Source organism: Diabrotica virgifera, chromosome 3, assembly GCF_917563875.1.
Source record: "Diabrotica virgifera virgifera chromosome 3, PGI_DIABVI_V3a".
In the NCBI taxonomy this organism is placed as follows: Eukaryota; Metazoa; Arthropoda; class Insecta; order Coleoptera; family Chrysomelidae; genus Diabrotica; species Diabrotica virgifera.
The window spans coordinates 209,196,549-209,216,556 of NC_065445.1; the positions used below are offsets into that span (position 1 = coordinate 209,196,549).

Consider the following 20,008-nt stretch of genomic DNA (forward strand, 5'->3'; position numbering starts at 1 on the left):
AGAAGACATGATGATTTGCATAATATAATTAGACAAAATAACTTACTACAAACTGAACATTGACTTTCATCTGTGCCATCACCGCAACCATCTCTTCCAGAACAAGCAATTGCGCTAGATCGGCATCTGCCATTTCCACATCGTAAAGGACAATATTCTGTTCTTCTCCTTCTCGCTCGGCCTTTGCAAATGTGAGGTGGTTCGTCACTGCCATCACTACAACCTAAAAACATTATATGCATAAGAGTAACATATGAAGAAAATTGAATTGATATTCTTATTTACTATTTACTTATTTAATAAATTATTAATATAAATTAAATTATTTATTCAATAGCTATATTTTTTCTGTCCTCGTTTTAAGAGTTTGGAATATTACACTTTTTTCAATATGTTACGCTAGATCTTTTATTTTACAGATTGACCTTTATAATAGCTTTTGTTGTGAAACTCTTTGTTAATGTCGTTTATTTCATTTTTTGGTAATAATTATTATTTCACTTAAATAGTCCACTTATCAAGTTTTTTCTTAAAAAATTTTCATTCTTATCAGTTGATAGGTTTTCCAAAGAATGGTATAGTTTTCTTAAATTTAGATAAAATGACTTTCAAATACAAAATACTCTCAACTCCCATCTTAACCAAACATGTAAAAAATTAGAAACGCCGAAGAACAAAACTAAGACCAGAGAATTGTCAAAAAAAGAAGATAATACATTCCTTTGTACCAAATCACAAAGTAATCAAAGATGAAAACGGTAAATTACTCACTACTGAACGGGAGACATAATAAATATGTAAATACTACTGTACAAAATTAACGAGGAGGAAAATGTGGAGAATTTACCAAAACTAGACAATACAATTTTTGAGCGAGAAACAGACATACTCCAATGGTTTTGGGGTGCTTGTAATACACTAAATCTGCCTGGGAGTATTGGAAGTATGTATATAACCTGAGTAATCCATGACTTCACAAAGTCAGTATTTCTATAAACAAACACAAAATCAGGGATTCGTATATAGGTCTAGATCCCGCGTATGAAAAAAAAGTTGATTAATAGCAAGCTGAAAATTTGTTAATAGCTTAAGAGTGTCTAATCGGATAAACTTTGATATATGGGATCACTGGAACAGGGGCAGTTTTAATTGTGGAACAGGTTAAAAATTTGGAACGGTCACACCACGAAAACGGCACACTTATTTTGTCCGACAGAATAGACTTAAACTCTCCGAACAGAGATTAAATTCTCATGCAAAAATCAGACTGCTATTTATCACCTGTCATAATTCCTGTCATTTGACATATTCTACATGTTCCACTCATTAAAACGCCCATTTGGTGATAAATAGCAGTCTGAATTTTGCATGAAAGTATAATCTCTGTTCGGAGAGTTTAATTCTATTCTGTCGGACAAAATAAATGTGCCGTTTTCGTGGTCTGACCGTTCCAAATTTTTAACCTCGTCCACAATTAAAACTTCCCCTGTTCCAGTGTTCCCATATATCAAAGTTTGTCCGACTAGACACCCTTAAGCTATTAATAAATTTTCAGCTTGCTATTAATCAACTTTTTTTTCATACGCGGGATCCAGACCTAATAGCAATTTCAGCTCAATTGAACTAATTTCATACTGAAGCAATATACTTGTATACTTAGAACACTAAGTGCCTGAATAAAAAATGAATACGACAACTACGGCAGCTAAAAAACAAGGATATAATATTAAGAACTCTATGATAGTAACCGAACGAATAAAAGGCTATTTAATACATGTTTTGGCAAGAACTTCGAGAAGCTTACAAAGCACGTCGAAGGTAAAAAGGAAGAGCAAGATCTCTCTCAGGAGAGACCTCTTTCCTCTTAACCTCTTATCTTCTACCTATATACTCAGGAATCTTCAGGAGAACACATTATCGCAAGTTATAGCAATGAAAAAAAAAACATTGAAATGATCAGCTCGTGAAGTTATGATATTAGGAGACCCGTAACATATTAACAACTGAGAAGACGATATAACTTTACACTATTTTTATAACTTTATTTTACAAAACATTGTTGGGTATTACGGTTCTTTTCTTGTGATCTGATGGTTTTTAACTGCTTAGGCTCTTCGTCATAATATTTTTTATTATCGTTTTTTTTATACCACAAGCTATTATTCACAGTGTATGTAATTTTTGTTCAATTAACCAATTACAAGCAGTCTTCATTTATTAAGTAACAAATATTGTTTTTATTGTTTATTTATATTTTATGAGCCTTTAAAATTTAAAGTTTTCATAAAAAATAAAGTTATTTTTCTTCATGTTTTATAAACATCCGAGATACATTGTCCATTATTTTTTCTTTCTGGGTTCCATTCTTGTTCCATCCTTATTAATTTCCTCCCCCCCCCCTACTGTTTGGTTTTTGAACCCTTAGGGATCCGGGCAACCTGCGGGGACTTTAGGAATTAGTCGCCTAAGTTTGAGCTTGTGCTTTCTTAATGATACATACCTCAGTCACACCCATTGTGACCTCTTTTTTAAACTTACACAAATTCCAACAGCTACCAATAAGTTAAATATATTCGATAACTTTAAATTAACACAAAATTGCTTTTTTTAAATCTTAGGTCTTTTGACAACAAGATTTATTGACTTGTTTTCGAATACAAACATTTGTGTAATGTGGTTTGCCTAACTACCTCCACTGACATGCAATATACGTGAATACATTTTTAGCTACAACATCTAGATTATTATATTTTAAGTGATTATTTTTCACAATGGAGTGAGTGTTGTCACATCATTTCTTATTTTAATTAGCTGTACATCATAGTCTTTAAATATGACACGTTAATTTTTCAACTTCCTGTGAAACTGTCACTTCTGCCATGTCATCGTTCAGGAGTCTCCATCTATTTCATTGTCACTTGCTGCCATACTGTCACTATGTGAACAAGTCAAACCACACCGCAGATGTTACCTGGGGCGTATTAATAAAATATTTCTAACATCCATGCTTAAGTTAGCATTTTTAACCGATGTTTCCTTGACGGATCACTTGTAAAGGGCTGTGACCCACATATTTTTGTAAAAATATATCTTGGTGGTTAGCATGTAAATTTCACGTGAGTATAACCTACAACTTTTCTTAACCGTAGCCAAAATTTCAAAATCTTTGCATTATTTTACCAGGTTATATTAATTTTAGGTAAGCACTGATGATGATTGGTCAACCAATCGAAAACTAGTTCTGTGATGTAGCCCTTTTTAGGGATTTTAAATATATACCTTTTTTAAAGGATTTTATTGTTTATTGTATTACATGGTATGCAGCCAACTACAGGAAAACTTTTTCCTTGTGGATTATTATTTTTTCTCTTTTTAATTTTCTTAAATGCCTTTAATAGTCTATCTCCTGTTTTTAAACTAAGAGGAGTAAACTCAAAAGACAGATTCACAACCAATAATGTCACTAGAAAAATCACCAGATTCATCTTATTTTTGGTTAACCATGTCTGCGTTCGACGGTAATCCAGTAATCAGTATCATTAATCACACTAATTCGCCACTAAAGAGTTCTAAAAAAACTTTCTTATAAAAATGCAGATTAAAAATCTAAGTATTAAAGGGATAACTCAGAAAACACAAAAAATCGCCGATATAACTTAATAGTCCTGTCGCCAGTGGGGGTACAACGGCCTCCTTAATTCAGATGGACTTATCCAAGTTTTTTTTATGTATTTTGACCCGTAGAACACGAATTTTTTGGGTAACAGTTGATCCGGATGTCGATAAGATTGTTATAAACAAAGAACTTGAGGAATGACCTAACAGCGATTTTTCGTAAAACAAAACATTGCTTTGTACTTTTTGGGTCATTCTAAGCAAAAAATGTTTTTACAAGTTTTTTCGCAAAATGCATAGTTTTCGACATAAACGCGGTTGAACTTTCAAAAAATCGAAAAATTGCAATTTTTGAACCCGAAAAACTTTTGATTGAAAAATAAAATGGCAATTCTGCTTACCGCATTTGAAAGTTCAGTCAAATTCTATCGGTTTTGATTACTTTCATTGCTGAAAATTAATTTTTTTATTGTTAAACGAAGCTATAAACACATAGTGATTGAATGATGTTTTCAATGCATTTCCCATTTGAAATAGAAGGAGTAGGCGCATACAGACAATTTCTACTTAGATTACGTACATTAAAACGCATGCATTGGTACGGGAAACACTATGTGTTTATGGCTTTGTTTAACAAATAAAAACTTAATTTTTAGCAATGCAAATAATCAAGACCGATAGAATTTGACTTGAACTTTCAAATGCCGTAAGCAGAATTGCTATTTTATTTTTTAATCAAAAGTTATTCGGGTTAAAAAATTGCACTTTCTCGATTTTTTAATGTTCAACCGAGTTTATCTCTAAAACTATGCATCCTACGAAAAAATTTGTACAACCATTTTTTGCTGGGAATTACCCAAAAAATACAAAAAAATGTTTTGTTTTGCGAAAAATCGCTGTTATGCAATTCCTCAAGTTGTTTGTTTATAACAAACTTATCGACATCCGGATCAACTGTTACCCAAAAAATTCGTATTCTACGGGTCAAATACATAAAAGCACTTGGGTAAGTCCATCTGAATTAAGGAGGCCGTTGTAGCCCCCCTGGCGACAGGACTATAATGAGTCTATGAATTTTAAATGTCATTAGTGTCAAAATTTCATAATTTAGTGTTGTGTAGTAGAGTAAATTTTCGTGCGGTTATACCAATTACAAACAAGCATTAAGGCGCGGTAAATTTGAATTAATCCTCCTAGTTTAAAACGGGGTATACTTAGTGTTTATTTTATTTGAATTTATATTTTTTAATTGACTTATTACAGCTCATTTTAAAGAATAATTGCTCCCAAATGTATTTATTAATATAGACTTACCAATTATAGCATTACAAAATTCGTACTCGGGTAGACATTTCCCATCTCTGCACTGAAAAGTATCTGGTGGACAACCTTTTCTTCCGATAGCCTGACAGTTCATTTCGTCCTCTCCCAAGGCACAGTCCTTGGATCCATCGCATCTGCTCGCTCTCGATATGCATTTTCCTGATGATTTGCAACTAAAAATAAAGTAAACATGTACATAGATCTTTCAGATAGTAGCTTGAAAAGTATGAGGCTACAATACCCATTTGAAGAAGTATAGGTATACATAAAAATAAAGAAATAAAAGTAAGCTGTTGATGATGAAGAAAAGGGTTTATAAAATTTTAACGCTAAGTAACTAATACAATATAATTAATTGACTTTTATAATTACCTAAAAGCTTCTTGGGGACATTTGTTAGGTAAGCATTCTTCATCTGATCCATCGCTGCAGTCTTTTCTACCATCGCAAACGAAAAACCAACTGATGCATGTACCGGTGCTTCGACACTAAAAAATGTAAATATAAATTGAAAAAAAAATGAACTCTTGATGTAAGTAAGTAAGTGGAAAAAGTTAAATATCACCAAAACTAAATACATGCTATACATATAAAGTGTTTTTCAAATCTACTAACATATGGGACATGAAACATAAGTTTACAACTTGAAGTGTTGTAAACTTGAAATACCCAATCTAGTTTAATTGTAATATTATTTAGTGTAATTATTATAATATCTATTTGGATATTTGGTATTTCGTCTCCTAATGTTTTCATACAAATTTATCTGAAGACTCCCATTTCTGATACTCTAAGTATCTATTAATTTTGTTTTTGCTGTATCTAATCTTGTTTGTGACGATATGCGATTATTGGTCTTACACATGTTTTATATTTACGTACATTTTATTTTTTAATCATGATATTTATACTCAGTTATGTCAAAAGAAAAAACCAGAAAGACACATAGGGGAATAATTGAATTACACATTGTACTCGTGAACCATTAAAAGGCCTATGATAGTGTCCAGTCAACAAACTGCGTAAAGCAAGGGAAGATCACTGAGTCTTCGTAAATGCTGTAAAATCGCTTAAAAAAGACAATGAATGAAGAATGAACGTCTGACAAAATTACTAAGAACCATGTGAATTGGATTAAGTACTTTAACAAGGCTATTGCCTGTCACTAACCTTCTTTAAACTTTATATAAATGAAAGACTTTAAAACTGGAAGAAGAAAGGTGGACAGATGGGAGCAAAAATTGACGACAACTGTATCCAGAGTTTTTATTTGCCGATAATCAAATAATTTTTAGCGGAAGACAAAGACGACATCGTCTACATAATAAGAAAGCTGGAAGAGGAATTTAGAAGCTGGGGATAATAACATGGCAATTACACTCCATTTTATGGAGCATTTATAATAAAAGCAAAACTGAACACCAAATATTTAAACGGATAGTGGGAAAATGGACGGCCCTTCATGGCCCAGTGACGTGGATAACAAATAAAAGAATGGAAAATAGAATAAATGCAATGGAAATGTTTTTTTCGGGAAGAAGCTGCAGATGAACACTAATGGACAAAATGGGAAATGAACGCATTAAAAAACTAATGAACGTGAAACACTACGCGACAAAACAGAAAAACGAACATTACTCTGGTATGTACATATGCGAATGATGAACAAGATAGGAATATCGCTGAGAACTTGGAAGTGGAAACTAAATAGAAAGATAGGAGGACATCCTAGATTACACTGTAACGGACAAATAAAAACAGCAATGGAGAAAAGAGACCTCACTGAAGAAGATATACCGGGTGGTGAATTAGAAAACGGGCCATAGGAAACTCAATGTAAAATTCTAAACTGTTGAATTTCTGCTTCCCTAAATATTTTACATCAAAAGTCATAAAAAACTATTTGGAGAGAATTGAAATCTGTATCGAAAACAACTATTAATATTGTTCTACAAATAATAATTATTTAAAATTTTGTAAAAATATAACACAATTTTCAGAGTAATACGCCAAAATTAGGCCACGCATAGTGAAATAATGTGCATAAGGTTGCATTTGGTGACAATGAAGTTATTATATTAACAATTTGAACTGTCAATTTTTTTTATCATTTATTGTTTAAAACACAAGAAAGTTGATAAGATACCCTCAGTTAAGGAGAAAGTATTAATAATAAAGATATTTTCTTCAGTCAATAGTGTGCTCACTGTCAGTTAAATATTAACGCGTGGCCTAACATGCCTACACATACCTGCTGCGGTAAATACATTATATTTTTTAAAATTTTGGAATGTGTTTAAATCGCAGAACAATTGTAACTTCTGTTTTTAATACAGATTTCAATCCTCTACAAATAACTTTTCATGACTTTTGATGTAACATAATTAGGGAAGCAGGAATTCAACAGTTTAGAATTTTACGTTGAGTTTCCTATGGCCCGTTTTCCGATTCACCACCCTGTATATGTCAAAAAGAAATGGCGATTGGGATGAGGTAAAAGGCAAACAGAATATGCTGTGGATTAGCAAACCCAATAATCAGTAAGTAAATATATTCAGTTCTGGTAACTTCTTATTTATAATAGTAATAAGATTTAATTTATAAGGTTTTACTTCTTGAGAAACTCAACATATTATATGTCGGGATACAGTAACTGTAGTTTATACAACTGTTGTATATTTTCTTAATGTCATTAAATTTATCAAAATTTGATTATAGAATCGAACTTCTGATGATTAGTGGAGTAAATGTAAACTATTATAACTATCTATATATCTATCTATGTAGCCAATGTTATCCATTTTAGCATCTAGGCCTCCCCTTCTTGTCTCCATTTGTGTCTATCTTGAGCTAAGTTCATCCATCTTGGACCGGTTTGCCTCTTCAAGTCATCAACCCATCTCATCTGTGGTCTTCCTCTAGTTCTTTTGTAACCGTATGGTCTCCAGTGTAGGATTTCCTTGTTCCACGTATCATCTCTGTGTCTGATGCGCCCCACAAATGTATATTTAGATTCGGCTACCTTTTCGCTTACATCCTTCAACTTTGATATATTTAGAATCCACTCGTTTCGATTTTTGTCCTTCAAGCGTATTTGCAGAGGCAGCATGACAAACGAATGGAGGCGCAGATACAGTAACGAGCTAGAGTCTCTATTCGGAAAAGAACATCTAGTCAGATATATAAAGGCTAATTAGGCCAGGGTAATAAGACAAAAATATACCCTGTTCGTGACACTTCAACAGCCAGGGTACTGAAGCGTTTTTTCGACAGGTAATACCTATAAAAAGAAATTGTAAGTATTTCCTGCGTAGGATCTGGCGGCCATTTTTATTTATAAATAATTCGGTGTCAAAAAACAACCGTTTTTCCTTATTTTTTCAAATTAATGGAAAACAGTAAGACTTGTGGTTTTCATAGTACAGACATCTTCGAGAGAATGAAAAAAGCTTTAAAATGGCGTATTACAAAGTTTAATACACTCATTTGTTGTTAATATAATTGCGAAAAAAGGTTGAAATTTCAAAATAATTAATTTCGCAATAACTATTGTAAAAATAAGTGTTCAGCTTTGAAATTTTTGTCAAATAAAGGTTCTTTTGTGCTTAATATGTGTCAAAAATTTCAAAGCGATTCATTCAATTGTTTAAATTTTATTCAAATTGTTTATCCCAGAGAGCTTTTTTGGCAATAACATAAGTCATTACTTTTACTTTTTCGTGTCTGGATCCGACTACAGTTTTTTTGCCCAATATCGGGCTACGTCTACACCCTTTGTATTTTCGAGCCATAAATCATCGAGGGTGCACTGTGATGGGCAAAGTCTGCACCCTCTCAGATGATCCACGCTCTGTCTTTCCCCACATTCACAAAGTGCGTCGTTATCTATCTTGATGCCACATTTAATAAGGTTCTGTTTTACAGGGGCAACACCTGTGCGTATTCGGTTGAGTGTCCGCCAGGTTCTTCAGCCCAGGCTCATTCCATTAGGTCGTTCTGGATGTAGGGGGAACAGTTCGGGTGGTTCGACGCTGACATTTCTCATAAACCTTTTCCTTGATTTAAGTCGGCTGATTCCTGGCGGTTCGTCAAACCTGTATAATTGGTGCCTTTCATCGAAAGTTTGCTTGAACTTCTCCACATATTGTGAGGCGCATCTACGGCCGTTTGGTGATGCGAATCCAGCTGCCCGGTACAGTAATGGTAGAGAGGTAGGCTTCATACAACCGGTAATTATTCTACATGTTTCATTTAACGCCGTGGTGACTTGTTGGGCGTGTCTAGATCTACCCCAGACGGGACAAGCATATTCCCCTGTTGAGAAACATAAGGCCTCAGCTGTTGACTTTAAGACCAGGGGGTTTGCACCCCACTTGCTCCCTACAAGTTTTCGGAGAAGGTTGTTTCTCGTAGAAACCTTTTGTCTTGTGCTCTGACAGTGGAATTTATACGTTAGTGACCGGTCTAGTATCACTCCAAGATATTTGGGCCTATCAGTATGTTCCAAGCGTTGTCCCTCCCAAGAAACATTCAGTTTTACATGCGCCAGATGGTTGTTGAGGTGGAATGCACATACTTGGGTTTTAGTAGGGTTTGGCTTTAATCAGTTTTGTTTGTAGTAAGTTGACATCATGTTTAAAGCCTCTTCCATTGTCGACTCTACTTGTGCGAGTGTTTTCCCCTTTACGGCGATACCAAGGTCGTCAGCGTACACAAAACTCTCACACCGAGGGTGCATTGGTTGGTCATTAGTGTAGATGTTAAATAGGTTATTGATGAAAAATTGTAATAAATATGTATAATTTATTAAATAAAAAAATGAAAAGTTTATAAGAAAAAATTGAACATACTTTTGCCTAATTACTTATTACTAATAAATGCATTTTTTATTCACTTTTTTTAAACCAATTTGAAAGTTTAGTTTACGCTCTTTCATTTGACACCTGTAGAATGATGGTTCTAACATTATTTTTTTCTGACTTATGTTATTGCAAAAAAGAGCTCTCTGGAATAAAAAATTTGAATAAAATTTAAACAATTGAATGAATCGCTTTGAAATATTTGTCGCATATTAAGCACTAAAGAGCCCTCATTTGACAAAAATTTCAAAGCTGAATACTTATTTTTACAATAGTTATTGCGAAATTATTTTTTTTGAAATTTCGACCTTTTTTCGTAATTATATTAACAATAAATCAGTGTATTAAACTTTGTTATACGCCATTTTAAAGCTTTTTCCATTCTCTCGAAGATGTTTGTACTAAGAAAACCATAAGTCTTACTCTTTTCCATTAATTCAAAAAAATAAAAAATACAGTTTTTTTACACTAAATTGTTTATAAATAAAAATGGCCGCCAGATCCTACTCAGGAAATAGTTACAATTTGTTCTTATATGTATTAACTGTCGAAAAACGCTTCAGTGCCCTGGCTGTTGAAGTGTCATGGAAAAAACCTTATTACCCTGGACTAAATAGACTCAGATGGGCAGGGCATGTGATACGCAGTAACGACAATCGATGGAAGAAGGTCTGTAGGGCGGCCTAGAAAAAGGTGGAAAGATGCAGTTAAAGAAGACCTAGAGAAAATGGGAGTGCGACAATGGGAATTAGTGGCATAGGACCGACAAACATGGAAGTCAATAGTAAACTCGGCAAAGACTCACGAAGAGCTGTAGCGCCATTGATGATGATGATGATGAAGCGTATTTGCAACATCTGTCTTTCCATTTCTCTCTGTGTTTTATAAGTTTATCCATATTATTTTTGGTTAGGTAGTGTCCAAGTTTGGGCTCTAACACAAACTGGTTGAAGACTTTAGACTTCAGAAGATGTCAAAACTATAACATAATTTAATATTAACAGTAGCCTAAAAATAATTCCTTATATTATGTACTTCTTTTTTTCTTTATTCATACACTAAATTTGTTTTTCTTCATTTTTTTTTTCAGCAAAATACTATTTCGTTTGGTGTATCTTGCGTTAAAAAGCATATTTTTTAAACAGCATTATTGACCCCTTTAAATATTTTTTATGATACTTGAAGTGAATGAATAAATTAAAGTTAATTTGGTGTTGTTGTTGCGAATATTCTTATTGCGTAATTTAATAAATCAGTGCGTAACAGAGTACTAAGCGACGCCTACAATCAATTTCAATGATGACTTTTTCCGGTGCTCAAACAATCACAACTCTCGTTAGTATTGTTTGATTTATAATATTCTGTAATATTATAACCTACTTATATTAAAATAAATAAAAAATAATATACTGTTAAATCATGCGTGAAATATTATCAACACCCGAAAATACGGTTTATTTATACTGTGCGGCCAGAAGAAAACGGAACAGAGCTGTTATTCTTCTTCTTCTCTACACTACAACTCAGGGTGGGTCTTTGCCGACTGCACAACCATCTCCAACAGCTTCCATCTTGAACGGCCGTCCATGATTGTTGAGTCAATGGGTAGCCCCATTCTTAATAAATCTGGCCATATGTTACCTCGATGTCCATATGTTGCATTCGTGGGGCCTTCTCCCCATCGGAGTTTCCTCCCAGATCAACTTGATAAGGCGGTTACTAGGGAGTCTATGGACAAGTCCATCTTAGACGTTGGGATTTAATATCATGGATTACGTCACTAGTCGGCCTGTACGCCTGTTTGACCTCGACATTTTGTTCTCATTCGGTATTGATTAATATTTGGGTCTAAAGATAGTTTTGATGACTGTTCTTTCAAAACTGAGATCTCTGAGTTATCTTTCCTTTGCTTTTGTCATCGTCCATGTCTCACACCCATACATAAACACCGGTTTAGTCACTGTTTTATAGGCGAGCGGGAGATACCCCTAAAATGACCAGGTACTGACCACGGAGGGTCGAAGGGCTAATTTTATTCATACTTTATATTTTCGAGGGTGCTGAAAACGAAAATGAGTGAAAACATTTTTAAAATCGCAATTTTAACCTAAAAATAAAAAAAAAATAAATCACGTTTTTTTGCGTTTACCTCGCTACAACTCTGTTCAATTTTAATATTTTTTTCTGAATATTTTAACAGTATATAGATCTAACATTTCTGAAGACAACGGTACTTGTCTTAAGCTTTAATTATTATTCTGATAAAGGTTATGAATTTTTCAAAGGGAAAGGTACGGATTTGTGCATTGCAAAGTTTAATCGCAAAAGTTGAGTGACGAAATTTAAAATTTAGCCTTTTAATCACGTTTGTGTTAAAGTAGAAAGTACAAAGAAGTTTTCTGGAAAATTTTTGATCAAAATGTTTAATATAAAAAAAAATAGTGCAACTTTTATTATCGACATTAGAAATCCCCGATACAAGGGTTATTTTTCGAGATACTGACCATGTGTGGTGAATGGCTAATTTAGGTCTTAAATTATATTTTTGATGGTGTTGAAAACGAAAATGAAATTTATTTTAAATTTTAGGTGGGGGAATATTGTCAAAATCGCAATTTTACCATAGAAATTAAAAAAAGTGAAATCACGTTTTTTGCGTTTAACGCGCTACAACTCTGGTCGATTTTAATATTTTTATCTAAAGTTTGTACACTATATGTTGCTCACTTCTTTGAAGACAACGGTATCTGCTTTAAGATTTTAGTCTTATTATAGTAAAAGTTATGAATTTTTTAAAGTACAAGGTACAGATTCTTGAATTACAAAGTTTAATCCCAAAAGTTAAGAGGCAAAATTTAAAATTTATTTTATTAATTACGTTTATGTTAAAACATAGAGTACAAAGAAGTTTTCTGGAAAGTTTTAGTTACAAGTGTTTAATAGAACAAAAATTGCGCCTCTTTAAATATAGACGTTATACGTCCCCAAAATAGCGCTTATTTTTCGACATACTGACCATGGAAGGTGAATAGCTAAATTTGGTCTTATTTTATGTTTTCGATGGTGCTGACAATGAAAAAGAGGTTTTGAATTTTATGTGACGGAACATTGTCAAAATCGCAATTTTAACCTAAAAATGAAAAAAAAAGTGGAGTCACGAATTTTTACGTTTAACTCGCTACAACTCTGTTCCATTTTAATAATTTTTTTCTAAAATTTCTACGGCTAATATTTCTTACCCTTGTGAAAACTATGAAAGTAACTGTAGCCTTTCAGTCTTTTTTTTTTGTAAAAGTTATGAATTTTTAAAAATTAAAGGTGCAGATTCGTGAATTGCAGAGTTAAATTGCAAAAATTAAGTGACAAAATTTAAAATTTATCTATTTGATTACGTTTATGCTAAACCATAGAGTTTAAAGAAGTTTTATGGGGAGTTTTAGGTCTAGATGTGTTATAGAAAAAATATGGTGCAACTTTTAATTTGAAGAAAAACGTGTTTTAACTTTTTTTATTTTTAGGGCAAAATTGCGATTTTGACAATTTTCTCCCACCTAAAATTCAAAATAAACTTGATTTTCGTTTTCGGCACCATCAAAAACATAAAGTAAGACCAAAATTAGCCATTCACCACCAATGATCAGTATCTCGAAAAATTAGCGGTATTTTGGGGATTTATAACGTAGATGTTAAACGTTGCACCATTTGTTTTCTATAAAACATTTTGATCCAAAACTTTCCAGAAAACTTTTTGTACTTATGTTTTATTTTTGAATTTATTTAAAATCTATATTTCAAATGTTTTTAGTCAAATTTTGCGATTAAACTTTGCAATTCACGAATCTGCACCTTGTACTTTAAAAGATTCATAACTTTTACTAGAATAAGACTAAAATCTTAAAGTAGAAACCATTGTCTTTAAATAAGTGAGTGATATATAGTGTAGAAACTTTAGAAAAAAATATTAAAACGGACCAGAGTTGTAGCGAGCTAAACGCAAAAAACGTGATTTAATTTTTTTTTTATTTTTAGGGTACAATTACAATTTTGACAATATTCCCCCACCTAAAATTTAAAATAAATTTTATTTTCGTTTTCATCACGGTCAAAAACATAATCTAAGACCAAAATTAGCCATTCTCCACCCATGGTCAGTACCTCGAAAAATAAGCGTTATATCGGGCATTTCTAATGTCGACATTAAAAGTTGCACCATTTATTTTCTATAAAACATTTTGATCTAAAACTATTCAGAAAACTTCTTTGTTCTCTTTATTTTAACATAAACGTAATTAAAAGCTAATAGTCGAGGAAATGAAGCTGGAAAAATGGCAAAACCTCGCAATTTTTTCGTCCAGCATCGATTTGTATAAAAATTTGGGATTAGGCTCATTTCAACCTCTAGTTTATTTTCTATATTGAGCCGTTGTACGCTTTTGGTTTTTTAAGGGTGAAAACCACCCCTACTTGTAAAAAATTATAAAATAACATTTTAAACTTTAATATTGTCAACATTTGCTTCTTTTAGTTACATAATGATTATTTTGTGCTTTAAAATATAATATCACAATATTTCAAACCTTAAAACCACCCTTGTTGGAGCTATATATGAAAAGTTTACTTATCCTAAAAGAATAATTTCGGCTTGCATCAATTTACATAAAAATTTGGGGTTAGGATTATCTTATCCTGTACTTCATAGTCTATATCATGCTCAAGGGCGTTGATTATTTTTAGGGGTGTAAACTACCCTTATTGTCAAAAATTATATAAAAACATTGTAAACTTTAATATAGGTAGAATTTGGTTTTGACTGGTTAAATAATGCTTGTTTTATGCTTTAGGATATAATATCATAATATTTCAACCACCCTTAATAACATTGCAATTTTTTAAGTAGACAATTTAATAGATCTATACAGAAAAAAAGTAGAATTAAAGAATTACAAAAACATTTATTTACACAAAAATACGAATTTACAAATATATAAAAATACAGATACAAATAGTTTTTTAGTCATCCAGTATACGAATCGGCTCTGTGGTATTATATAGGTACATTGAAAAAATGCTCTATAAGGGGACTATTCGAATTTTTCGAAAAAGAAAATAGTTTTATAAACATATCTCCTTCATTTTTGGCGACAAAATTTTGTTCAATAACAGTTTTGTAGGATTTTTTAAGGGTAATAAGACTGTGTTAATTACATTCCGGAAGATCCCTTAATGTTTAATTGAGGTGGGTTTAAAGGGCTCGAATAAGAGGATGTTTCTCGTAAATAGATGTTTTAAGCAGCTATATCTCACTAACTGTTCACTGTAATGAAAATCTATGCATAAGAAAATTTTAGCTATTAAAAAAGCTACAATTTAGTAATTTATCATTTTTTTCGTATCTCCAGTATTTTCGGAGATATTTTGAAGAAAATGATAAAAAATGCAAAATTGTAAAAAATAAATTTTTGTTTAAACTCGAATTATTCTAAAATTAGGCATTTAAAGTAGGTCCAACTTCGTGGGTGTATTGATAATATAAATATAAAAGGAATTAAAGAAAGGCGAAGACCAATTTTTAGTTACAAGGGTAGTTAGGGGGTTGTTTTCACTGTTTTTTTCGTAGAGAAAAACAGGTACCGACTTTTTTTTTATCATAAGTTGCTCCATGTTTATGCTAGAAACTTTTTATTATTTTACTTAAAGAGCTTATTGGATGTTGAAAAAAATATCATGTAAGTTTTCCTGGAAAAATGCAAAGTTTTCCCGTTATTTGGCTTTGATTATTTCAAATTATGGATTTGACGAAAAAAGCTAACCTTTAACATGCCGTATCTCGGTTTGTATTGGTCATAAAAATATTATAGAAAAACAGTTTCGTTTGTGTTACTAAAACATACAATTTTCGTATCTAGAGTTTTTTTGATTAAATGCATATTTTTCGAGTTATTCTCAAAAAACCCTCTAAAAAAGTCGATTTTTCCGTCGAAAAACTGTTACTTTCAACCACGAATAACTCGAAAAATATTAGTTTTACGAAGAAAATGTAAAAAACATTTTTTTCTTAAAATTACTTTTTACATCGATTTACATGGTTAAAATGTAATTAAAGATTCCCACCCCCGAGATGGGGTGGCAACTACCCCCAAGATTTTAGCGTACAACAGCATGATATAGAAAATGATCCTTGGACTATTTCCTACCTTCTGTGAAAATTTCAAGTAAATCCATGCTGGACGAAAAGTTGCGAGCCAAAATGCTTCATTTCCTCGACTATAAATTTTAAACTTCATCACACAACTTTTGCAATTAAACTTTGCAATGCACAAATCCGCACCTTTTCCTTTGAAAAATTCATAACCTTTATCAGGATAAGAGTAAAAGCTTGAAACAGGTACCGTTGTCTTCAGAAATATTAGAGCTATATACTGTAAAAATTTCAGACACAAATATTGAAACGAAACAGAGTTGTAGCGAGGTAAACGCAAAAAAACGTGATCTCATTTTTTTTATTTTTAGGTTAAAATTGCGATTTTGACAATGTTCCCCCACATAAAATTCAAAATAAACCTCATTTTCGTTTTCAGCACCCTCGAAAGTATAAAGTGTGGATAAATTTAGCCCTTCGGCCCTCCGTGGTCAGTATCTCGAAAACTAAGCGCTTTTTTGAGGGTGTCCCGCTCGTGTATTATAAATATATCCTGATTTTTTATGTTTGTGTTAGGCTCTGATTTAATTATGTTGTGAAGGTTATTTATACATGTGTTTGCAACCTGAATTCTCCCTATATACTGTCTATTCTATATCGTCTTTGTTACCTGTTATTGCAAATATTTGATTTTCTCTTCATTGAACCTAGGTTTTAGGTGACAAGTTTTTAGCCTTTATCTCTAATTTTGTGAAAGTTTCCTGGACATTGTTGATGGTCTTACTCACAATGTCAATGTCATACGCGTAAGCTAGTAGTAATTTTGGTCCATTAACTCTCAGTAGTTATGTTCTAATTTGTGCTGTTCTTACTAATTTCTCCAAAAAATATTAAAAAGGAGGATGTTCTCCTTGTTTCAGGCCACTGTCTATTTCAAAAGATTCTGAGAATTTATTACCTATCCGTACTCTACATCTACACTACAATCACTTACACTTATTTTAACGAGCTGAATCAGATTTCTTGGAGCTGAAAATTCTTCCATTGCATTCCACATCTGATCCCTTTTAAGGCCTGTATAATTAGAGCACTTGGTTTTGCCTCCCTTTTTATGGATAGGGATTATTACACTTTCGTGTCGTTTTGCTCGTACTTTATCTTTGTTCCATAGAAACTTATAGATCATGAATGAAGGTGGTAAAATTTCCAAAAAGCGGTGGACTACTAAAGATTATGAATGTACCTCAATAAAATATGATTAAAAATGGATTCCTACAAAGAAACTTGATTCTTCAATACTTTTTGGGGTAAGTTGATAATTTATTTATATCTTTTAATATTTAACCAATGTTCACAAGGGTGTTTTTGATAATTTTTACATTTTATACATAAATTCTGCAGTCGATGGGTATTTTCACATTGTTAAACTTTTATGCAGATAGTATCTTTAATTAAATTTCTGTTAGACAAAACGAAAACAGCTGGTTGGTTGGAAAAAATATTCCGATGAGATTTTTTTGTATAATCACATTCGTGAGACACCCCAGAATAAGGTTCAAGAAGTCGCCCACGCGAAAAGTGGTCCAATTTTTTTTAACAATTTTTTTTAATTAAATTGCAAAAATGATAATTTTCGGCCCGGAGAATTTTTTTCAGATTTTTCGGACCATTCCAGACATAAAAGGGCTCTTATAATTTTTTTCTAAAGTTGATCGTGTTCGAGTTATAAGCAATTTAAAATTTGAAAAACGCGAAAATGGCCATTTTTAAGACTTAATAACTCAGTTAAAAATTATTATAATGAAAGTCAGAAAGTGACTAAATCAAATTTAAAGCCCCCCCTTCATGATCCTGAAGAGATTTGTGACATGAATTTATTACTAAGCTGTTTTTTTTTATTTATTAATAATGAGCGGTAAGATCGTATTGACGCGGCTGTAAATGTGAGTGCGAGTGAGATTCGCCATTGGACTGCCTGAATGGCATATTTTTCGCACTCACCATGGACGGCCGCCCAATACGTGCATGGCGCTCATTATTTTTACTTAAAAATAACAGCTTAATAATCAAATTATCCCAAAAATTTCTTCAGGGCTTTAAACTTTGATTTAGTTATTTTCTGTCTTTCATAGTAATAACTTTTAACAGAGTTATTAAGCCTTGAAAATCGCCATTTTTCGTCTTTTCAATTTTAAAATGCTTTTACCTCGAAAACAATTAACTTTAGAGAAAAATTATAAGATACCTTTTTTATCCAGAATGATCCAAAAAACCTAAAAAAATTGTTCCGGCCAAAAATATTGATTTTTGCAATTTGATTAAAATTTTTTTTTTTTAATTTGGACCACTTTTTGAGTTGGCGACTTCTTGAATCTTATTCTGGAACGCCTCACGAATGTGATTATGCAAAAAATCTCATGGGAATATTTTCTCCAAAGAACCCGCCGTTTTCGCCTTGTCTATGTCAATAATTTTTCTATTCACTTGATAACCGCTAATTTGCTATTCTATTTAATATTTTTCTTTTAATTGTAATTTTGGAAGATATGGCGGAACTTTTGAAGACGTTTGATGTCTCTCTAATGCAGAGTTTGTTATTCTATAGATCTTCCTACATTGTCGATGATGGGTAACCACGTGGGATGAACTAACCAACTACAGCTGTCTTGAAGACTACAACGGCTGCTTGAAGACATTCAAATCACAAACAACTAAGACCTACTCAAATTATCTGGCGCCAACTACATCCTACATATCTGGCAAGCAATTCACAGTGCCATAAGTATCATTTTATTGTAAAGCCATAGGCAGGATTTGCTTATTAATATTAAAATAATTTTTATGCTAAATAAATCTGATTAGTTAAATTTACAATTTATTTGCCTGTTCCAAAACCCATTGCTCACTTTTTCGACTAAGATAAGAGGAACTTGTATCTGAGTAACTGAGCTATGCGAAGCCATCAGCTTCCATAGTCAGCTGGCGTTTTATTGTTATAGGTACATTGACTTCCCAACTTTCTGTGGTAGTTCAAATGGTACATAATCGTTAGCCATAATAAATGTCAATAGTAATTTGTTAACAACAAGTACTCACCTGAAATGTTCCGGGAATACATCCACGATTTTTAGCCGAACAAGATCGTGTGCCATTTGTCCGAATAATACAGTCGCAAATTCCTTCTATGCATTTTGAAGATGAATCAGCCATTTTGCATTGCATGTCAGTCACGCATGGTAAACCCAAGCTTACAGCTTCGTCGCCCGTTTCGACCCTTGTCCTTATGCCTGTGGTTGTTGGAGGTAGAGCTAATAAAAAGGAAATTTGTGAAAATTAATTCCTAACTTAGTACTAATAGTTAAATAATATTTTAACTAAGTTTTTTTTATAACGGGATCTAAATCATTACTCAAGAGTCTATATCGAATATATTATTATATCTGTTCACGGAAGAACAAGAAATATACACAGTGTCCAGAAACTCTACCAACAAACGAAGACAGGAGATTCCTCAGATAATTTTAAAACAATTTAAGCCAATTCACCTAGTCCGAAAATGCTTCCTAAGCAGTGGTGGCTGGTCAGAGGAGGCAAGGGAGGCTTAGCCTCCCCATAAATTTTTTACACACGCTACACTATTTTGTTTACTTTGCTTCGCGTTAGAGATATCGCAAAAAGTTATTTGAACAAGTTGTTCCAAATAATATTCTAACCCCACATACCAAATTTCAGCACAAAATTCGCACTTTTAGTTTTTTCATTATTTGTAGTCGGGATCCTAAAATCGCAGAGGAGGCTGCTGGCCGGAAAATCTCACTTGTTAATGATCCGCGTAGCCCAGCAGCGTTTAAAGATGGAGACCCGGTCTCCTTAGAGCTGCACATCGCTTAACGCACACGCTGCCCGGAGATCGGGCAAGTGAGATTTTTCGGCCAGCAGCCTCCTCTGCGGATTTGAGGATCCTGACCACAAATAATGAAACAACTAAAAGTGCGAATTTTGTGATAAAATTTGGTATGTGGGATGTGGGATTAGAATAATATTTGGAACAACTTGTTTAAATAACTTTTTC

General features: G+C 32.7%; 1 protein-coding gene across 1 annotated transcript in view; it reads right to left on the reverse strand.

Annotated features, from left to right (window-relative positions):
- The window catches only part of LOC114330047 (uncharacterized), a 164,503-nt gene that overhangs the window by 8,416 nt on the left and 136,079 nt on the right, over window positions 1-20,008 (reverse strand). The window contains exons 6-9 of the mRNA XM_028279345.2: window positions 19,033-19,244; window positions 5,311-5,426; window positions 4,930-5,111; window positions 47-223 (exon numbers count right to left, since the gene is read on the reverse strand). Of these exons, the coding sequence (XP_028135146.1) occupies window positions 47-223; window positions 4,930-5,111; window positions 5,311-5,426; window positions 19,033-19,244 (687 nt within the window). The remainder of the gene's footprint in view (window positions 1-46; window positions 224-4,929; window positions 5,112-5,310; window positions 5,427-19,032; window positions 19,245-20,008) is intronic.